Source organism: Solea senegalensis, linkage group LG17, assembly GCF_019176455.1.
Source record: "Solea senegalensis isolate Sse05_10M linkage group LG17, IFAPA_SoseM_1, whole genome shotgun sequence".
Taxonomy (NCBI): Eukaryota; Metazoa; Chordata; class Actinopteri; order Pleuronectiformes; family Soleidae; genus Solea; species Solea senegalensis.
Window position 1 is genome coordinate 700,260 of NC_058037.1, and position 19,971 is coordinate 720,230.

Genomic DNA, 19,971 nt, shown 5'->3' on the forward strand with positions numbered 1-19,971 from the left:
CGGCTGAACTTCGACCCCTGATGTCACAGTTTGATTTCACTCTGCAGACACATCTGGAACAACTGCAGAAGAAGAGCAGCTGTCTTTCAATGTGACATGTGTGTGTCTATTCTGATCAGTGTCTGTTGGTCATGCTTCGTGTAAGTGGGAGGTAACCACGCCTCTCTTTAGTGGACACAGTGTCACACAGTTCTAGCTCCACTGGGTTTGGCATCGTTTTCCATGACTCCATAGTGGGCGTGGCCATTCTTCATGCAACACAAACACATGAGGAGCAAAGCAGTTCTTTCCCGTGCACTGAATCATTAGAATCAGTTAGTTGTGTTTAGTTAGTTAGTTAGTGCTCTGTTAAATATTGAGCTTTTAGAAACGTCCTTGCTAAATGTTGCTCAGCACTCTTGGAACCTGAGCAGAGCAGCTAGCAGCTACTAAAGCACAAACCACAACAAACACAGTCCTAAAAGTCCCAGAGCTGTAGCATGGAGAAGCACCATGAGTGCACCAGTGTGAACATACTTGGATCCTGGCTGTGTAGGATGGAATGACAACGAAAGGAAAAATTACACATGGACTGAAAGACAACACGGTGTTAGAGTCTGTCCAAGATCAGTTTGGAGCAACGGTTCCAACGGTTCCAACGAGATCTGAATACACGATGGACGCAGAGAACATGAGTGTCATCGTTACTGAAGAGATTCAGAGTCTAAGATTACTAAGATCTCCTCAGATCTCCTGCACTCGTCATAAAGATCATTATCAGGACGCACGATCCAGGCAAAAGACCTGTCTGTCTGCACCAGGTGAGACGCATGCATCCTCGTCTGAGGAGATCCTCTCATGAATATTAATCTACTGTATACAGTTGTAGTGAGGTGAGTACACACAGTCTCAGCCATAACGACAACATTACGTTAAAAGAACACTTTAAAAACTCTATGACGACGTCATTATGTTAGAATGACTTTATATTAACATATCATTGTTTAACATGTGACGACAGAGACCGCCTGGTGAACGCGGTCTGGTGATGGCCCAGGTCTGACGTCATCATCATCATCATCATCATCATCATCATCATCATCATCTCACTGCTGCATCAGCAATGCAGAGAAACACAGAGCACAGCGTCACACTGAGGGAGGCTGTGGATGCAGAGTTCAAGAGGTTTGTGTACTGCAGTGGAGGAGGAGGAGGAGGGAGGGAGGAGCAGCGTGAACAGGACTCTCTCTTCCACTGTCGTCTGACTTACGTCTAACTGTAAATCTTCTTCATGCTTCTTTGCAATGCAAATGTTCTAAGAGTCCACACGCGTGCACATGCAGCACAGACACAGTCTTTGTCACACACACACACACACACACACACACGTCAGACACAACAGCATAGTTCACAGCAGGTTGATTATGCATGAAAATGCTCCAGACCATTAACATATGAATATAAACACAACACAAACACTCGTCACCAGGCCGCCTGGTCGCCATGTGGCCTGGTTGCCAGGTCGCCAGGTCGCCAGGTCGCCATGTGGCCTGGTTGCCAGGTCGCCATGAGTCCTGGCGACCTGGCGACCACGTTCGTTTTTCACGCTCACAGCTGAAGTAAAAAAAATCCCTAATGTCAAAAACCCAAGTTCCTGTGACGCTGCAAACTAAAGCTTCATGATTGACTTTCACCTCTGACAGACTCACGTTTGCAGTCATTATTATTGACTATTTTCACAATGATCCATAAAATGTCAGAAACCTCAGATAATCAGTTCAATGTCATAGAGCAGCAAAGATTTATTATTTAAAAAACAGATAAAATAGTTGACAATTCATGAAGCAACTGATGAAATATGAATGAGTTAACTGTTCAACACTTCATCGACTGAGTCTTTCATCTCTTGGGTTCTGCTTTTATTTCTCTCCACCATCAGCGTTGATTTGAATTGGAAACCACTGAGTGCATGGGATGAGGATTACCAGTATGACTTTACTGATGATGTCACCTCTAACCCTTGGTCCAGTCCCTGGCCTGCTTGCCTGCTGCCCCACACCAGAACCTCCACGTGTGGACCAGGTACCCATGTCTCCTCCTCAAAAGAGGAAAATGTTGTGTGGGATGTGAGAGGAAGCGGTGGTCGCTGTGTCACTCTGTTGCCATGACACCAGACAAACAACTCCATGCATGTGTGTGTGTGTGTGTGTGTGTGTGTGTCACTTCCACGCATCATTTCCTCACACGCTGGTGTTTTTAATGAAGATGATGCTAAAGACGCAGCTGCGATGCTTGTCATGTGACCTGTGTCCCCAGCAGCTCCTACATTCATACATTCATTTATTCATGTGTAACAATACTGTGAGGAGATTACAACTCAGCCAGTGAAGACACACACAGTTTATCCCAGTGTCGCCTCTGACCTCTGACCTCTGACCTCTGACCTCTGAGGCTCCGGTGTGATGAGGCCGAGCCAGGGCTGGGCCATTTCACGATATAACGCCTATATATTGATCGATATCGATCATTAGTGATCATTTTTCAACAGTAATGTCGCAAACTTCTCAGCTGTGATGAGTCTCCTCAGTCATGACTTTGTAACGTTGAGACATTCTGTTGTCCGTGTGTCTCCACGTGTAGCGGCAGAGGACGCTACATGACCGCGCCGTACGACACGTGTGATCCGGGGGCGTGAGCGACGGAGACGCTCGAATAAGTTTGCTGATAATAAGTAATAAGCTGTTGGTGGGGACGGTGGACATACAGGAAGTGTGTCCTCCTCACTCTCAGTGAGTGAGACACTACAGGCGACTAGCATGGCAGCAACTTGGTGACTGAGTTTGTGCTTCGAGAGCTTTTTTGTTTGTTTTTTTCTTAATGGAGTTGAGTGACGTCTTTATCGAATGTTTTTTCTGATGATGTCACAGAAGTGTCCATCACGTCTAAAAGTGTCTGCTAAATGACATGACATGTAACGTAACATCACGATCGTATATATCGTATTAGATCAAATACTTAATAAATCAATCATTCATCTCCGTGACTCATTTTGTTATTTCCCAGATTTTGAAGTTTGTGGATTTCATTTTCCAGTTTCTCTCGCTGGTGATTTTACAACCTGCAAAAGTGCAGTGATTATATTTCTAATATCTGCACAACAACTTTTATTTGAATATTATCCGTTACTTAAACACGTGTGTAGTTTCTGCCACCAGGTGTCCCTCTCTCTCTCTTTCTCTCAATAAAAACAACAACAACAGGATGTTATTGGGAGGTTGAATGGGAAGTGTTGTGGTATTATGGGTTTTGGTTTACTTCCTGATTTGGTGATTGATCGTCTCGGTCTTTTTCAGCTTTATCAGAACTCTGTTTTTAAAGAGTGTGACACTGACTCTCTCTCTCTCTCTCTCCCTCCCTCTCTCTCTCTCTCTCTCTCCCTCTCTCTCACTCACTCACGTGTCCCAAACACAACAAAACCCCTACCTATTTCAAAATAAAAGCACTCTGTTCCCTGTTTCCATTCATGTATTTCAGCAAGGCTTTTATTGTGAAATATTAGCAGGACCCATGGATATGCAGCTTCACAGGACTCGTGTAAAAGTTTATCATTTACAAACCCTAAATCATCTGTGATCATCCACATTGCAATTAGCTCATATATGTGTGATATCACCATTCTATGTCACCTTTAACGAACCTAGAGGCTTCTGGTCAACGCCGAGCTCACGCCACAAAACTTTCTCCAGAGCTGACACACAACAAACAGACGGATGAGAATAAGTGGAGTCATTAATCTTTCATGAACGTTACGTTAGTGTTCATTCAGGGATTTAAACATGTCTTTTATATATAATACTTGAATTCTTTCACTGTTTCACTCTTTCTTCTTCTACTCTTATCTCTTCACTTGCACTACTACAACTGTCCTTTAATGTCGTTGTACACTGTATAATGACAATAAAGGTGATTCTGATTTTAATAACCCACTGTGTTATATTGTTCAAATACAAATGTTAGCACATGATCACGTAGAGCTGTAACAGGAGCGTGTGAGCGTCTGCTATTAATGTGAAAAACAAACCAATGTTGACCAATAGTGATGCTAATGATTTAGCAACTATGAGAGTTAGCACATCATCAGATCATTCAGTAACAGACTGAACCACAGAGCCACTAAAATGTCAGTCATCCTCCACCAGGGGGTCGCGGGGGGTGCTGTGCCAATCTCAGCTACATGGGGCGATAGGCGGGGTCACACACACACACACACACACACACACACACACACACACACACACACACACACACACACACACACACACACACACACACACACACACACGGGGAGAACATGCAAACTCCATGCAGAAAGGCCCTTGTTCCAACCGGGGCTCGAACCACTACACCACCGTGTAACCCCACTAAAATGTATTTATGTGTTTATTTGATATTATAAATATGTATCTATATTTCATCCTTCTATCTCTTAAGTATATTTCCTTTCTTGTTCTTCATATTTCATTCTATGTTTCTCTGGGAACCCCCTGGAACCTCTTCATAGACCCCTTGGGGTCCCTAGACCTGCTATTGATAACCATTGTTCAAACTCCTACAATAGTTTCTATCAGATTGGACTGAGTAAATGTGATGATACTGTCACTCGGCTCCCAGAAGGTGTAAATCTTTGAGGCTGAAATTCTCCCTAAAGCAGTTTGAGGAGTGCTTACATTCAAATACTTTCTGATATTCATTCATATTTTCCATGTGTTAGACATTGATGGAAAGCTTAGTCACACTATCACACTTTCAGAATGTGTAAATACTTAAGACCTCTTTAAAAGTCATGGTTATGTTCAATAGAAATATGATTTTTTTCTTCTTCTTCTTTTGAACCGCTTCATATTTTCTGCTTTGGAACTCTCTCTGTAAACACTGGAGATGGTTGTGAGTAAAGATTCTGAAATACTCTGACCAACAACTGTGTCACATGACTCCTCCTCATCCTGATGCTCAGCTTGTCTTCACCATGACACATGACTTCAGACCCTGAGGTGCTGCCATGTGCTTAGAGTAAGATGTACTGTGTTATTGGACACAATACACACACACACAGACACACACACACACACACACTCACACACACACACACACACACACACACACACACACACACTCTGGCAGAAGCTGTTTAAAACTGTCCGTCTAACTCGGCCAATGTGCTTAACACCAAAGGTTCTCGTCTCATTGTCCAGCACCAGAATAAACTCATAACTCAACCTGACAAGAGCACGAGTTAATGGTTTGTTTGTGTTTCACGAGTCAGATGAGGACATGAGCGACACACAAAGAAAGATTCAACACAAACATGTCTTACATTGATCAGATATTCTACAAACTTCCAACAAATGATCAGAATGTGTAAAAGTACTTTGATCAAAACATGCATCACATGACGTGTCAATCCCAGCGGACATGGGTGAATTTAAACGGCATGTTTTTGGACAGTGGGAGGAAGACAGACAACCCACAGAGACAAACGTCCACTCATTTGAACGTCGACATTAAAAGCACAGTGAAGAGTTTTCTTCAACTCTTTCCTGAAGAACAAAAAACAGCAGTTCTCTGTGCTTCCACACCTGCATCACCTGAGCTGAGGAGAACTCTCAGACGAGTGGACGAGCTGCTGCTGCTGCTGCTGCTGCTGCTGCTGCTGCTGCTGCTGCTGCTGCTGCTGCTGCTGCCACCATTTACAACCTGAGCAAAAGTCATTTCTACAAGCAGACGGGGATAAAGCTGTATAGGACAGGGTGACATCACCACAATCAGAAGACAGGAAGAGACACGTCCTCTGTCTGTGTGATGACCAAACAAGAATATTCTCTGACAATTTAGAATTCTTATTAAAGCGTTTGCCAAGTTCTGCTGAGCAGGCACTAAAATGTGACTGAGACACAAGAATCAAAGTGAACCATGATGAACTGCACATGAGTTCAAAAGACTCGTGAACACGAGCGTTCATCTCCAACATTAACATTAAACACTGAATGAATAAACAGGATTGATTACCTGACACCTGTGTTGGAATCTAGTTTGAACATTTCTCAACAAGCAAAGCTGAGCTGCACACCATCAACGCACCTGTGCGTGAACACCACTAACACCTGACTATCACACTTTACTCCTTGTGTCCTTCATCTGACTCTAAGAAGCATCAGTGGGATGATGCTGCTGCTGCTGATGCTGCTGCTGCTGCTGCTGCTGCTGCTGCTGATGATGATGATAGTAATAGTGGTGGTGGTGGTGAAGGGGAGACGATGGTGAGAGCAGAAGCAAGATCAGACACCAATGCGTCGACATGACGTGAAACGTCCTGTGTCTTAATCATAACAGTAGATAACGAGCAGCCTCACACACACACACACACACACACACACACTGATCATAACAATAATAATAATAACGCGCGGAGTGAAAAGGAAAAAAAAATCAAGGCAATTCATTATACTGTGGAGATGGAAGCGAGTTGCATGGTGGGTAAACACAACAACAACCACCACCACAACAACAACAACAACAACAGCGTCTCTTACCAGTTTAAAGGCGTCTAATAATCCTCACACTGCGCTGTGTCCCATTGCAGTCGCAGTGAATCAAAGGCAGGACTGTTGTCGCTGCTGCTGATGCTGCTTCTGCTGCTGCTGCTTCTGCTGCTGCTGCTGCTGCTTCTGCTGCTGCTGCACTCACTGATTATGACGTTCAACTGCAACCGCTGCTGCCTTCACGGACCGTGGGAAATGTCCACACCGGCGTCCAACAAACACAAGAAGCAGAGTGTCTTGTACGGTCAATTTAATAAACATCAGTAAATGTAAGGTGACAGAGGTTTGAAGTTCGTCCAGATCTGCTGATGTGTGTGTTTGTTAAAAGAAAACCCCACGTTTATTCAGTCATTTAGCTTCTGTTCCCATATATTTAACAACACTGATAAAACTCACTGAATTTTGTTTAGTTTTTATGAGTTAATATAAGCAAATGTTCACTGGATAATTCCTCTTGTCTAGAAATAAGAACAAGAATGAAGGATTCTGTTTTGAAATATTACATGTATGTATTTTATCATCGGCCCCTAAATCGAGTTCATTTCATTGCTCTCTGTCTGTTTTATTCAGTATTTCATATTTATGTATTGATTTGTTTAGCCATCACTGACCCATAAGTTTAGATAACTTTACTCGACTGAATTAGTTTGAAGAACCAGGTAAACCAGCTGTAAATATTGAAATATGTCACCTAAATGTTTTCTTCACTGCCTTTTCTTTTCATTAAGAAAAATAACGCTGAGTCTTTTTCAGACAGCACTTGAAAGCAGCACGCTGGCCGCGTCCATTGACTGACAGTAACTTCGTCCAATCAGAGGATAGAGAATGACATGGGGGCGGGGCTGTATAAAGCTTTCTTTGATGAAGATGTAAACCTATGACAAAGAGCTTCAGGATTTCCTGTCGCAGTGAAACTAAAAGTCCTCAGACGTGTATTAGCATTTAGAAGCTAACAAAAAGAAAAAGGAGATAATAATAAAATATAAAGTTACCATAGAAACAAAGACGCTATCAAACAATCATACACCTACTTTGTGCTGTACTTTTCTGAAATGTCTAGATTCAGTTTTTATCCACTCTCTGAATGTGTTTAACTCAACTCTAGATCGCCATCTTGTGTTCACACTGAGAACAGCTTTTCTTTCTTTCTTTATTATTGTTATTTATTTGTTTACACAGCTGATGATTCTGATCAGCTTCAGAATGAACAAAGCTGATCATCATAAAAACATTTGACTGATCACAGACAGACTTCATTCTTGCTTGTTGTTCTAAAAAGTAATTCAGGGAACCTGTTACTACCACTTAATGAAACGCATGGCTGTAAATTATAATATATGATATTATAATTTACATAATAATGTTTGTAATTACATCAACTTAAAATTACATATCATATAAACTCAAATTGCTGCGTAAATGAATTTAAAACTAAATTCAAGTTGCAGTAACTTCATTTATGAGTTAAGACTGTGCGTCATAGCATCTGTAACAGACGATCACATGTAAATACACTTGATGTGTTTCAAAATCCAAACTTAGAGAAGTATTTTATATCAAGCCAGAATTTAATGTGTTAAAATGTTTCATACAAACGTCTGCTGTGGAAACGTATGTGCAGTTTTTGTACATTCATTTAAATGTTCTTTACTATATTGTGATAAAAAAATGGACCAAATACAAATGCAGTTAAAAAAAAAGTAACTGCCTAACAATTTTCTTGTTGAATTAATTTCATAAAAGCTTCATGAATAATAACATTTTAAAAAGCTAAAGTAGTGAATAAAATATAATTTTTTTTTTAAACGCTGTCAACTTAAAAACTTGTGTTCATAAGTATTGTAATTAAGTACATAACACTTACAAGTCTTTTAAAATAATTTGGAAAAACTAGTTGGAACAACTTAAAAAACATGTTTAATTCTACCAATAATGAAGTTGGTAATTAAAAATACCTTTGATTGCAGAAGAAAAGTCAATTCCCACAATTCAATGTAGTTTGTTGGTTGAACTTTGTTTCATTAGAAGTTGTCGTAACTTAAAAAAGATGCAAACTGTTGTTGTTGAGCCAAAGCAATTGTGCATTAACCTAGGTTTTAGCATTCATTCATATATTAATAATTAATCAATCAATCAATCAGACTTTATTTATACAGCACCGTTCATCCAAAACAAGTGCTACAACAAGGACAACATGTCTGTCCTGAAAATGTTATCATTATCATTATATTGTGTCTAAGCATACAAAAGTGAATTAAATATAATAAATCTGGTGCAAATAATTCTCATAATCAGTTTGTTTTCACTGGCTGTACCAAGTACACAGACCTCAGTGCTTCTGTATGTCGTTTTGGTTTAAACCCTAGATTCAAACCTAGAAACAGAATTAATAGAAACACTGGACAGCAATGTTTGGCTAGTCTATACATTTTACATGACACAAATATGAAAGTAAAAATAGAGACAAAATCATACACAACTCAGTAATAGTAGCGCTGTGGCTGGATGAGATGTGCACAAACATTTGAGCCTATGTTTTAGGTCTCTGAACACATATTTCCTATATCTCTGGAACCACACGGCCTATTTTAATACTTAATAAAGGACACAATGGTGGGATTTGTTGAGATGTGTAAATATTAGTGTAAGTATTACTGGTGAACTAAATGAAGATAGAACAAGAAATTAAAATAATTCAGCTTCGCCTGAAAAAAACCCCAAAATAAAGATGAGTATCTCTCTGGAATAATAGAGAATAAGCTCTAAACTCACTCAAATCAAACTGAATCTCTGCAAAGTTTGGCTTTGATCAAGTGAAGCAGAACAAAATGAGAGTGATTTTAGTGCAAACATTTAGATTTAAACCATGTATTTAAGTACTTTCTTCACTTTCATATGTTTCTAAATGTTCAAATAAAACATTTCTGTCGTTGCTTCAAAGTTCCCGCGCACTTTAATATGTTTTCCAGCTGACTTGTCTCTCTTCTCCCGCCTGTATCTCAATCTATCGCGAGAGAACGGCCCACATGAATGAACGACATCTCATTGGCTCCCTCAAAGCCAATAGAAGGACGCTGTCTTTTGATTGACAGCTTCGTTCGCCAATGAGAGGCAACCGAGCGCGCGGATGTGACGCGGCTGGCTGCTTCCTTAGGATAGGGTAATGCTTCTAAAAACGTGATGACGTCACCTACAGACGCCAGGGAGCGCTTGATTTGAACAGGGGGTCAGTCTAACCGGGGAGTGATTTGTTTGCGGTGAAAGATTCATTTTCACGGAGAAACATCAAAGGTAAGAGTATTTTTACACTTGTCGTTCGTTGTGTGTATTCTGTGGCGTGTATCTGTGTAATGCTTTGTCCTGTACTGCTTTACCACGTACTTATACTTATACTTATACTTTATACTCATACACCACTGGAAAGGGCAGAGTAGCTTAGCTTTCATTTGAGCCATAGTGTGTGTGTGTGTGTGTGTGTGACAAGATGGCTGAGCGTCAGCTCCACAAATGCGGCGATATGCGCAATAACTTTTTGACGCATGGGTATTTATGAAATATGACATGTCATTATTCATGTAGGTGTTATTTGAGCTGTGTTTGCCACATTTAAAGAGGTTTTTACAGCTTTCTACAACAGAGTTTTCTGAAAATGTTGATACTAAGTTTTCAAAAAAATTTTTTTTTCAAAAATCACTTTTCGTGATACTTAACGACAAATAAGTTGCGTAAACTCCGTCAGTTTCCCCCAATTGGGGGACAAGAGAGGAGGAGGAGCAATGTAGTTCACAACAAAACAAGCTAACACCAAGACCCGGCTCAGACCGGGGACTGACATCTGTCCTGAGTGACATGTGTGAACACACCCTTATGTGTCCTGAATACACTTATTCATGTTCTATCTACACAGATCAGTCTCAGGTTCATACAGGATTATTTAGAAGCCAAGCCCCATCAGAGCTGTCAGGATATTTTTTATTTTTAAGTAGCTGAAAGGATTCTGTAAATAAATAAATCATTAATAATTAATTAAATAATGATTTAAAATAAATAATTGTATTTTAATAAAAATAATGGCATAAAATGCCCCCTGATAACACACACACACACACGCACAAAAAACATCAGACACATGTTTACAGTCACACACACACGACATCACCGTGTATTTATACACATAGCGGGAACATCCAATGTTAACAATACATGTTAATACCAGGTGTGAACAATCAATACTATCAACGTCTGTAAAAGACATAAACATTTGATTTACACACTTATTTCACTTCTTACAGCAGCATGCACAGTGCTATGCACCTATCGGATGACCATAGTAATACCTAATATTTACAGTATTTTATACAAAGTTCTGTATGCTGAATGCTGAAGTACAACAAGAATATGTCTGGCTTTCAACACGACCATTTCCATTACCATCCTGGATTAAACTGCTGTTCTTCATCCTTACTGTTGTTTGTCAGTTTATGCTGATGCTGCTGAGGCTCACAGATGATTGGCCGCACGCCTCCATCCTCCTCACTGGCAAAAAAAGAAATGAAAAAGAGCTTTGTATCATCACAGGACGACAGTAAACTGAAGTCTGCATCAAGACTGGCTGATTTAAATGTTTGTAGAGTTTGTAACGTGGATGAACTGCCCTTTAAAAACAAAGTTAGAAAAGTGGAGGTGTCAGACCTGAGTGTGGTTCCCTCTATGTCTTCAATAGTGTCAGGTAGCGGCTTATTGGCCGTCTCAGGCAGCAGCAATGTTAGGGCGGAGCCCAGCAGGGGGCAGACGCCACAAAGCACCATGGGAGCATGAGGACTGATGTTCCTCAGCAGGTACATCATAGGCGCCAGGACGCCTCCTGTCCGAGCACACATGGAGCCCATACCGATCCCGTTTTGTCTGTGAGGTAGAGATTATAGCGTTATAACGTTATATGTGACCTGTGTGTGCTCATCTAGACTAGAAAGGTTCTATATAAATACAGACCTTTTGCACAGTCTAGCTCATAAGTTTGTGTTTAATAAGTTAGGCTTGCTTTACTAACAAAGTCTCATTTATTACATTAAATGAACTAATGCATACATCCTAATATGACTTGTGTATGCTGCAGTTACGACTCCTTCAATTACTGTGGTGGACTTGACATAATCATTAATAGTATAATAGTTAATATTAATTCACATGCACCAAAACAGTCCTTTTATGAAAGTTATTCATAGCAGTAAGCAGATGTACAGATGACGGTTATTTCTTTGATATTCAAAACATTATAAACCATCCACCAGCTTTGTCCTCCACAGGAGGACATAAGGCGATAGTCGGGGTCACACCCTGGACAGTTTGCCCGTCCATCGCAGGGACAAACAACCATCCACTGTCACTCTCACACCTACAGTCAAATTACAGTGTCCAATTTACCTAATCCCCATATATATCTATATAGATATAGATATAGATATATACATATAAACTATATATAAATAATTTTTAATAAAGTGTTACTTCCTTCTAAGCAAGTCAGATTTTCTATTTTGAAAATAGCTCTGATTAAATCCACAATAATGGCATTTTATATAAACTAACTTAAATCATATAATGAGCATTGGCTCTAAGAACTGTGTGGTTGAAAATGCCACGTTCTTATTATAAAAAGCTTCTAAATGTTAAGGATGGACATCACTGACATGAGTATAGAAGAAGTGATGAGACACATCCATTATGTTCTATGTTTCTCTTATTTTGTCTTATTTAATTGTTTTATTGTCTTATCCTGTGTCACTGTTAAGTGTTCTTATGTTCTATCTCTCCCCTCTTGATTTGACTGTCACGCACTAGGAAAAGTCCTATATGAATATGTTTATGATTAACATTATTTATGGCAGGAACATGAAGGTTGACTCACCTGATCACAGTGGGGAACACCTCAGCAGAGTAGACATAAATAATGGACAGAGAAGCTGTGATACCAAACTTCCCAATGATCGCCAGGACACTTTTGATGACAGATAAATCTAGAGAAGAGGGCACAAAGAAAAGGGACTTCTGAGGTTCCCACACCGAAAACAAAGATTACGAGGGCATACACGGCTACTTCATTTATAACGTCAGTTATGGTCTCAAGTCGCTTGTTTTAGGTGTTCTTCAATAGAAGCCTGGTCACGGGTGAGCTCTGTGAACTTCCTGTTGCAAAACCTCAACATGGCACCAGTCAAATCCAAATCTCGAGACCTCTAACATGGAGTTCACCTGGATCACTATTGACATGTGTCCATACCAGAGGGGATGAAGACGGTCAGCAGGCAGGCGGTCCCGCCAACAGCGAGGAAAGCCAGCTGGGAGATCTTGCGGGATCGGTTGAGGGTGAACAGGGTGATGGTGCGTGCAGGCATCTCTACCAGGCCAAAGACCATCTGGGTCAGATAGATGTTCATGCCAAAGTCAGAGATGTTGAGGGACAGGCCATAGTACACCAGCACATTGACAAACCTGAGACAGGTGGAGAAGAAATTAATTCATGTTTAATCTGTTTAACATTCAAGTCTACGTAATAAAGGCGACTTTATTTTCTCGTAGATTTGCTACATTTAATCTCATAAATCTAAAGCCGTCGTACTAATGCACCATCATACTAATGCGCCGTTATACTAATACACTGTTGCACTAATACACTGTTGCACTAATACGCTGTTGCACTAATACGCTGTTGCACTAATACGCCGTCGCACTAATGCGCCGTCATAATAAAGAGAGCAGATGAAAGAAACAAAAAAGAAGAAAAATGGAGTGCTCAGCTCGTACTCACCAGAGATAGAAAACAATCAAAGACTGCTTCCTCATTTTAGGGGTACGAAGAAGATCTATGCATGAGTGTTTTTTCTTCACCTCTGTTTTCTCTGTATTTTCATGCCCCTGGTGAAACAGTGAGTACGACAGTGAGTACAGTATGGAGTCCTTGGTGATCGGGTCATAAGGTCTAGTATACACAGTGATGTTTGCATGTGATTCAAAGTAGTAACAGTTTCCTCAGATAAGTCATGTGTTTGTTGACCACAGTCCACTGGACTTTTCTCAATTGTTAAATTTGAAAATAAATGGTAAATGTGCAGTGGTTAGCACTCTTGTCTTTGCAGAACAAAACAAAAACATGCAATATGAGGAGTCAATTGATCACGCTAAACTGACCATAGGTGAGAATGTGACAGTGAATGGTTGTCTGTCTCTATATGTGTGTGTGTGTGTGGCCCTGCGATGGACTGGTGCTCTGTCCAGGGTGTGACTCCGCCCATTGCCCTGTGTCAGCGGAGATTGGCGCAGCACCACCCGAGACCATTATGTGGAGGATAAAGTGGTAGAAGATGACTGGTCGGTATTTATATAGCACTTTTCACTCAAAGCTGCTGTACACTACAGTTTTGCCATTCATTATTCATTATCAATAAACCCATTCTCTGGGTTTATTTTGATGAAAGAACTCAATTGAAGTGCAATATGTACTATTCCAGTACCAGTACTACTTGGTTTCCAGGAGCAGGTGGTGGAGTGCAGGTGGAGTTTGGCTGGGTGACTGTGAAAGCACAGCTTGTAATTGTCATTTATTAATATTGTAGTTTAGCATCAGAAGCTGAAACTATGCTTCATGATCTGTTGTGTGCCTTGAAGGAAGCTGCTTTGTAGTCAGAGTTGTGTATTCCCATTTCCATATCAACAACAGTTCACTCTGCATTAACATGACCATATTTAAGTGTAACAGCAGCTACAGTATCCTATGTTGTAAATCCACTGAATCCCTCTGTGGTGACTATGCACGGGAGTATAATACTTCATTTTTGATAGTTGTTGTTACGCTTGGACAGCATTGGATTTCATATTGATCTGTTCAGCTTTAGTTTGTAGCTGAACACTAGTTTGAAGCTAAATATTTAGCAGCATACATTGTAATTATTTTTGCCTGGAACCGTATCTCATATTTCACCACCGCCACTGCTGATTTGGGGAAGAAGCTGCTGTTGATGAAGGACTTTAATCAATGTACTTTAAACTTTAATCAATGTAAGCATGCATATGACAGATGTAGCATCAAGGGACAAAGACCTTTGTATTATCTTTGTTGCTTCCATCTAATACGTGTTTGTTGATATCTACAAACTGGTGCAGCTGTACCTTACACATCTCCAGATCTTTGGCGAGGGGCTGCCCGTTCATGTGTGCAGCTTTCTGGATCAGCTCCCACGCTTCCTCTTTCCTGTCATTGGCCATTAACCAGCGAGCAGACTTTGGTAACACCCTTTAAATGTAAGGATTAACAGGTAACATTCTGTTAAAAACAGACAGACAAACACTGACGTCTGGAACCTCATCATGTCAAACAAGTGAATCTGGTTGAGTATGTAAATCCATTAAACATGTGCATACACGTTTGTGTCAACTCTACTTGTTTTGCAAGGTTCCAAACAAGTGAGGTCGACAGACTGCCGGCCACTGATTGGTCAGAGTCATGAAGGTGACGTTCAACACTAGAATCAAAGCCAACAATGTCGAACTGTAGATCAGTTTAAAAAAAAACCAAACACTTAAAAAACATGCATTCATCTCCAACATTTAGAAAGGAAATTCCTTAAATCTCCATATTTAACAGAGGAGTTTGGTGTATTCAGTGAGCCGTAGTTCAGCTCAGTGACCGTGTCAGACGGAGTCTGTGCTCTGGTCATGCAGGAAGTACTGAACTACTTTTTAATTAACTGATTCTAACGACCGCTTTGCATGTGTGTATTTGTTTCACGTACAAAACAACGGCACGGCAGTTTCGTGCAGCTGTGCTATGATGAAAATGACGTGAGTACAGCCAAACTGTGCTACAACTGTATAGTGGAAAAGCACCACAGGTGAACCCTACTGTATACAATTTGTCTTGTTGTACTACCATTGTATGGTATATAATCTTTTTATGATACACTTTTATTTCATTTTGTAGCTTATATATAGTATTAGACAAAGCAAGGGCCTTGCATTATGAAGGCTTCCATCTTGGGCCACTTTCTATTGGGGAAGCTTACCATGCAAAGAAGAAAATGGCAGAGAGAGATTGGATGATGTTGTGAGAGAGTGTGATTCCTACACATAGATCTTTGAATGGAAGACAGCGATTGTCAGTTTATCAATCACTCTGTCTGAGAAGTAAAGTAACTGTAGCCTTCTGTTAAAACGACAGCATGAGAGGGATTTGGCACCAAAGATGACATTGAGCTGTAGTTGTTTTCAAACACTGATTCCATATATCATCATCAACTGTCCACAGACCAACACGTCTTGTCAATTATGGCTCACACTACTGTCCACTCACCAGACGTAGAAAATGAAGAGGAAGCCAGGCGCTGAAATGGTGAGCTGCAGTTTGCGCCAGTCTCTTATGAGGTACGCCACAGCAGCCAGCAAAATGTAACCAACACCAAAGAAGTAGTCAGTTATTATACCGGCCAGCATCCGATGCTTAGATCCCGTCCATTCTGTGCCTACATGGGACAGGGGTCACACATAATTCTGACTATACAGACAATGATAAAGTCATACATGTATACATGTGTGTGTTGGGACAGGACATAAACCTGCTACATGTTATAGTATTTCAAACAGTGTTAAACTGATTTATTTGTCAATTGGCTCCACAAGTGTATTGTAGCTTTAAATAACGCTGACCAGGATTCTGCGCAATATTACAGGGATACACATGAACTGTTGTCCCTAACTTTGGTCCAAAATTGCTGGATCCTACAGTTCTTCACAGTGCTGTCCACTGTGCTATGTATGTTATCACTGAAGAGGCTCACTGTCTTTATCTCACCATTTAACAGCTATTTCCAAGTGGAACCCTAAAGCTCCAGTGTGTAACTTCTGTGACTTACCCCACCATTACTCTAACCATTTGTTTTGGTGTCTACCTCACAAATGTTTCAAAGAACTGGGATGACTGAACCTAAAGTTCACTGTGGACAGTTTTACAGTGAGAGCAAGCGCCTGTTTCCTCAACACCTGATTATTCGTTTATCATTCCAAGAATGACAAATTGCCTTTGAAACAATTTCAATCCTTTAAATCTATTTACTCAGTGCTTTAAATGTAAATAATCAATAAATGATACAATAATCTAGCAAGCTGTTTAAAGTGTTCACAGCACACTGACCTAGGACAAAGGCATTTATTATGACTCCAGAAACAGATGTTCCAACCATAAAGCGAAAGGCAGTGTAGATGTAGAAATTAGGGGCGAAAGCAGCACCAACACCAAACACAGCCTGAGTGGCCAGATTGACGAGGATGATGGTCCTGCGTCCGTACCTGGAACAAGAGAAGACATTTGCCAAGTTGATGATTCAATCTAAAAAAGGATTATCTGTAAAATTGTATAATTCTGAGTTACATCATGTATTTGCTCTGAATTAGAGGTCGAGCGACACAGAGTTTCTACGGCCGATGCTGAATTTTAGAAATCAGGGCAGACAGTGACCGATAATTGATCCCCAATGTTTTTGGCCCATATATTGAGGCCGGGGCCACACGGTGAGTGTAGTGGTTAACACTCTTGCCTTTGCAGCAAGAAGACCCAGTTTTTTCAAAAGAAGCAAAGTATTAAATGAATGAAACATTGACTTAAGAAACATTTATAATATGGCAGGGGATTGCTTACTTATCAGCTAAGCTTCCGAACACTGCAGCTCCTACAAGTAGGCCAAACATGTAGATGGAGGAGCCCACGTTGTTCATGGTGGCACTATCACAGACCAGGTCCCACTGCAGGGAACAAAAGCAATTAGTCAGGTCAAAAGAATTTGGAAACTCCATCGGCTCAATAAGTCTTATTTCTTTGGTAAGTCTGGCGGAACCAAACCCTGGGGGGTTTGTGCTTTTACATATAATTAGTTTGAGTAGAAGTAAATGCAGCCTGAGACCCCTGATGGGAACCAAAGAAAGGAACTGTGGTCTGCTTGAAAGAGCTGGTCCTAGACTGCTTGTAAGTGAACTCTGGAGCTGGTCATTCACATCAATCACAGGCAGTGGAGCATTTCCTTGGTGTCCAGAAACCATAAATGAAAATGATGATCAGTGAATGAACTCATGACTAAAACTGATCCTAATGAAGTCCATAAGGGTTGGTGTGATAGTTTGCTGTTATGGTAGAGTTTTCCTTGGTCTACCTGTGGTTCACCAGTGGTTTCTTTCTTCTTCAGGACATTCCAAATGCTTGTACTGGCTATGGCCAATGTTTGTGCAATGGCTCTCATTGATTTCCCATCTCCTCTCAAATTCACCCATAGACAGCGCTCTGGTTTTCATGTTAGTTCCACTTCTAAATGCAGTCTGTACATGCAAAACCTGTCCTACCCAATCTGAAACTGAGCGTAGACATTCAGTGCTATTTATTAGAATAAACCATGTAATAGGACACACCTGTCAGTCACAGGTTCACATGAAAAATGGATGGGTTTAAACAAAAGGTGCTATCTTCTGCACGTTGTGTATCAGATCCAGCTTGAGGAGGGCCTGAATTCAAATATTTTCAGACATTGTTGAAATCACACTTTCAGAATCTGTAAATAACTAATAATGACTTCTTCTCTGTCCTGCAGTCGTTTCAAGCCAAACAACTGGTTGGATACTTGGCCTGATCACTGGGACTCGCTAAAATCCTTTCCCAGTGGTGTGCAAGCTTTCCGTGAACCTGGACACTCCCCTACCAACGTCAGTGGCCTGTGGAAGGCTCATTGCAGGACTTGTCTTCAGAGGAGTGAGGTTGAATTCTCACACATGTGAAAAGCAGCATCTTCTTAAGATGAACACGCATCTTTTCAGGGTTTTCAAGTTATCCTTGTGCCATTGAAAGAGAGACTTTGTCCACACACTGGGAGCTTCACAGCATTACTGGAGAGGAAGCTAGTTCAAGTTGTTGGGGATCAACAATAGTGGCAACTAGATCGCCAATTCTGTGCCGAAATTTCAAGCGTGCCTGCAGTTCTTGCGGCATGTGTCGTCGGGTGCAGGACTTTTGCTGGTAAAGGATTAAAGGACTGAACCTTTAAAAGAATGGTTGATTATAGAGATAAAATCGTCAGGAGGCTTTCAGAAACTCCCACATTTAAATTTGAGACAAACGTGTGTGAATTGACAGAGAAATCACAGTTTTAAAATAGATTTTTTCAAAACTCCAAAGCAGACATTTTAACATGGGAGTCTGTGGGAGCTTTGACCAGAATTCTCTGTGCTTTGAGGTGATTTTAAGAAAAACTATAAGTCATATGAACATGAAAACACACACAGTGTTAGACGACAACCATGGCAGCGTTTTGATGATTGTCTGTGTAGGTTGGAAATTGTGGGCAGGAGAAGAGTTTGTACGAGCTGTGCTCGTACACACCTGTGACGTCACTCTGGGAAATCAGATTTTTCTGGGCTTTTTATGGCCTTTAGGAAGGTTTTACAAATGTCAAATTCACTCACTAATTGGTGTGTGTGGAAATAAAACTAATTGTACTTGTAATTGTAGAAGACATAGTCCGGCCTGTAGCCTACATCAGTGTCAGATCTCCTGTCACTGCGTCCTGTTACGTTGACGTGACGTTACAAAGTAACTCACCTCAGTTACTACGGTACTTTTGAAAGTCTCGGTGCTGTAGTCCCAGCCACCTTGGCACCTCCCAGTAGGTTGTCTATTAGTAGTCTCAGAGTCACTGTGGTTCAGGGAGAATGTGCAGGACAAATCCGGCCGTCCATCAGGGACTGCCACAAGGCTGAAGTTGGAAAAGGCTGGAGCTGCCGCCGAGGGCCGCGTGGAGCGGCATAAATGAGGGGGAACGGCCCCGGTGAAGACTGAGACCAGCATGTGGAACGCAAGAAAGATTTGAGGTAGACAGATCCACACATACAAGGTTTTCTGGAACCGTCCAAAACCTCCAATATGGCAGAGAATGTCATCAAAATTCATTTCTGCTGTAATTTGAAGTGAAGTGAAGAAAACGCCGAAGCTGTGAGAAGAACAATGGAAGTAATCTGAGACGTCACTCAGTCAGACATTGCTCTGAAAGCAGCCTGTAACTGTCTCTGTGGGGGATTTGACCTCAGTGTGATGGGCGTGACAAAAGCACACTCCTCCCTCTGTGGGAGGAGCTACAGATGGATCACGTTTCCTCCTCACTCAAAACTTTTTAAGACACGTTTTACAACTTTTGTAAAGTTTGTCACAGTAAGTCATTTGACGTCATCAAGCATTATAAGACGTTTGGTTGACGTGAAGACAAAAAGTGACTATTTTACTGTTCTAACATCAGTAATTGATGCATCATTTGTCTACTGCCAGAGACAAGATAGGTCACAGGTCACACATATTTCATTCATTTAT

General features: G+C 40.9%; 1 protein-coding gene across 1 annotated transcript; it reads right to left on the bottom strand.

Moving 5' to 3' along the window:
• Positions 1 to 11,005: 11,005 nt before the first annotated feature.
• On the bottom strand, positions 11,006 to 19,563 carry si:dkey-119m7.4 (uncharacterized protein LOC560629 homolog). The gene is made up of 10 exons (XM_044049777.1): positions 19,210 to 19,563; positions 17,266 to 17,369; positions 16,762 to 16,916; positions 15,925 to 16,093; positions 14,745 to 14,868; positions 13,387 to 13,493; positions 12,859 to 13,070; positions 12,487 to 12,595; positions 11,271 to 11,483; positions 11,006 to 11,114 (listed from the first exon to the last, which is right to left on the bottom strand). Exons 1-10 carry the CDS (start codon positions 19,555 to 19,557, stop codon positions 11,006 to 11,008), a joined length of 1,650 nt encoding a protein of 549 aa, XP_043905712.1. The 5' UTR covers positions 19,558 to 19,563.
• Positions 19,564 to 19,971: the final 408 nt, after the last annotated feature.

Bases quoted from the DNA above. Each gene is read 5' to 3' on its own strand.
- si:dkey-119m7.4 (XM_044049777.1), bottom strand. From the start codon at position 19,557: ATGAATTTTGATGACATTCTCTGCCATATTGGAGGTTTTGGACGGTTC. The intron at 17,370-19,209 runs GTGAGTTACTTT...TGTTCCCTGCAG, and splicing joins AAAGTACCGTAGTAACTGAG to TGGGACCTGGTCTGTGATAG. The intron at 12,596-12,858 runs GTATGGACACAT...CCTCTTCTCTAG, and splicing joins GACCGTCTTCATCCCCTCTG to ATTTATCTGTCATCAAAAGT.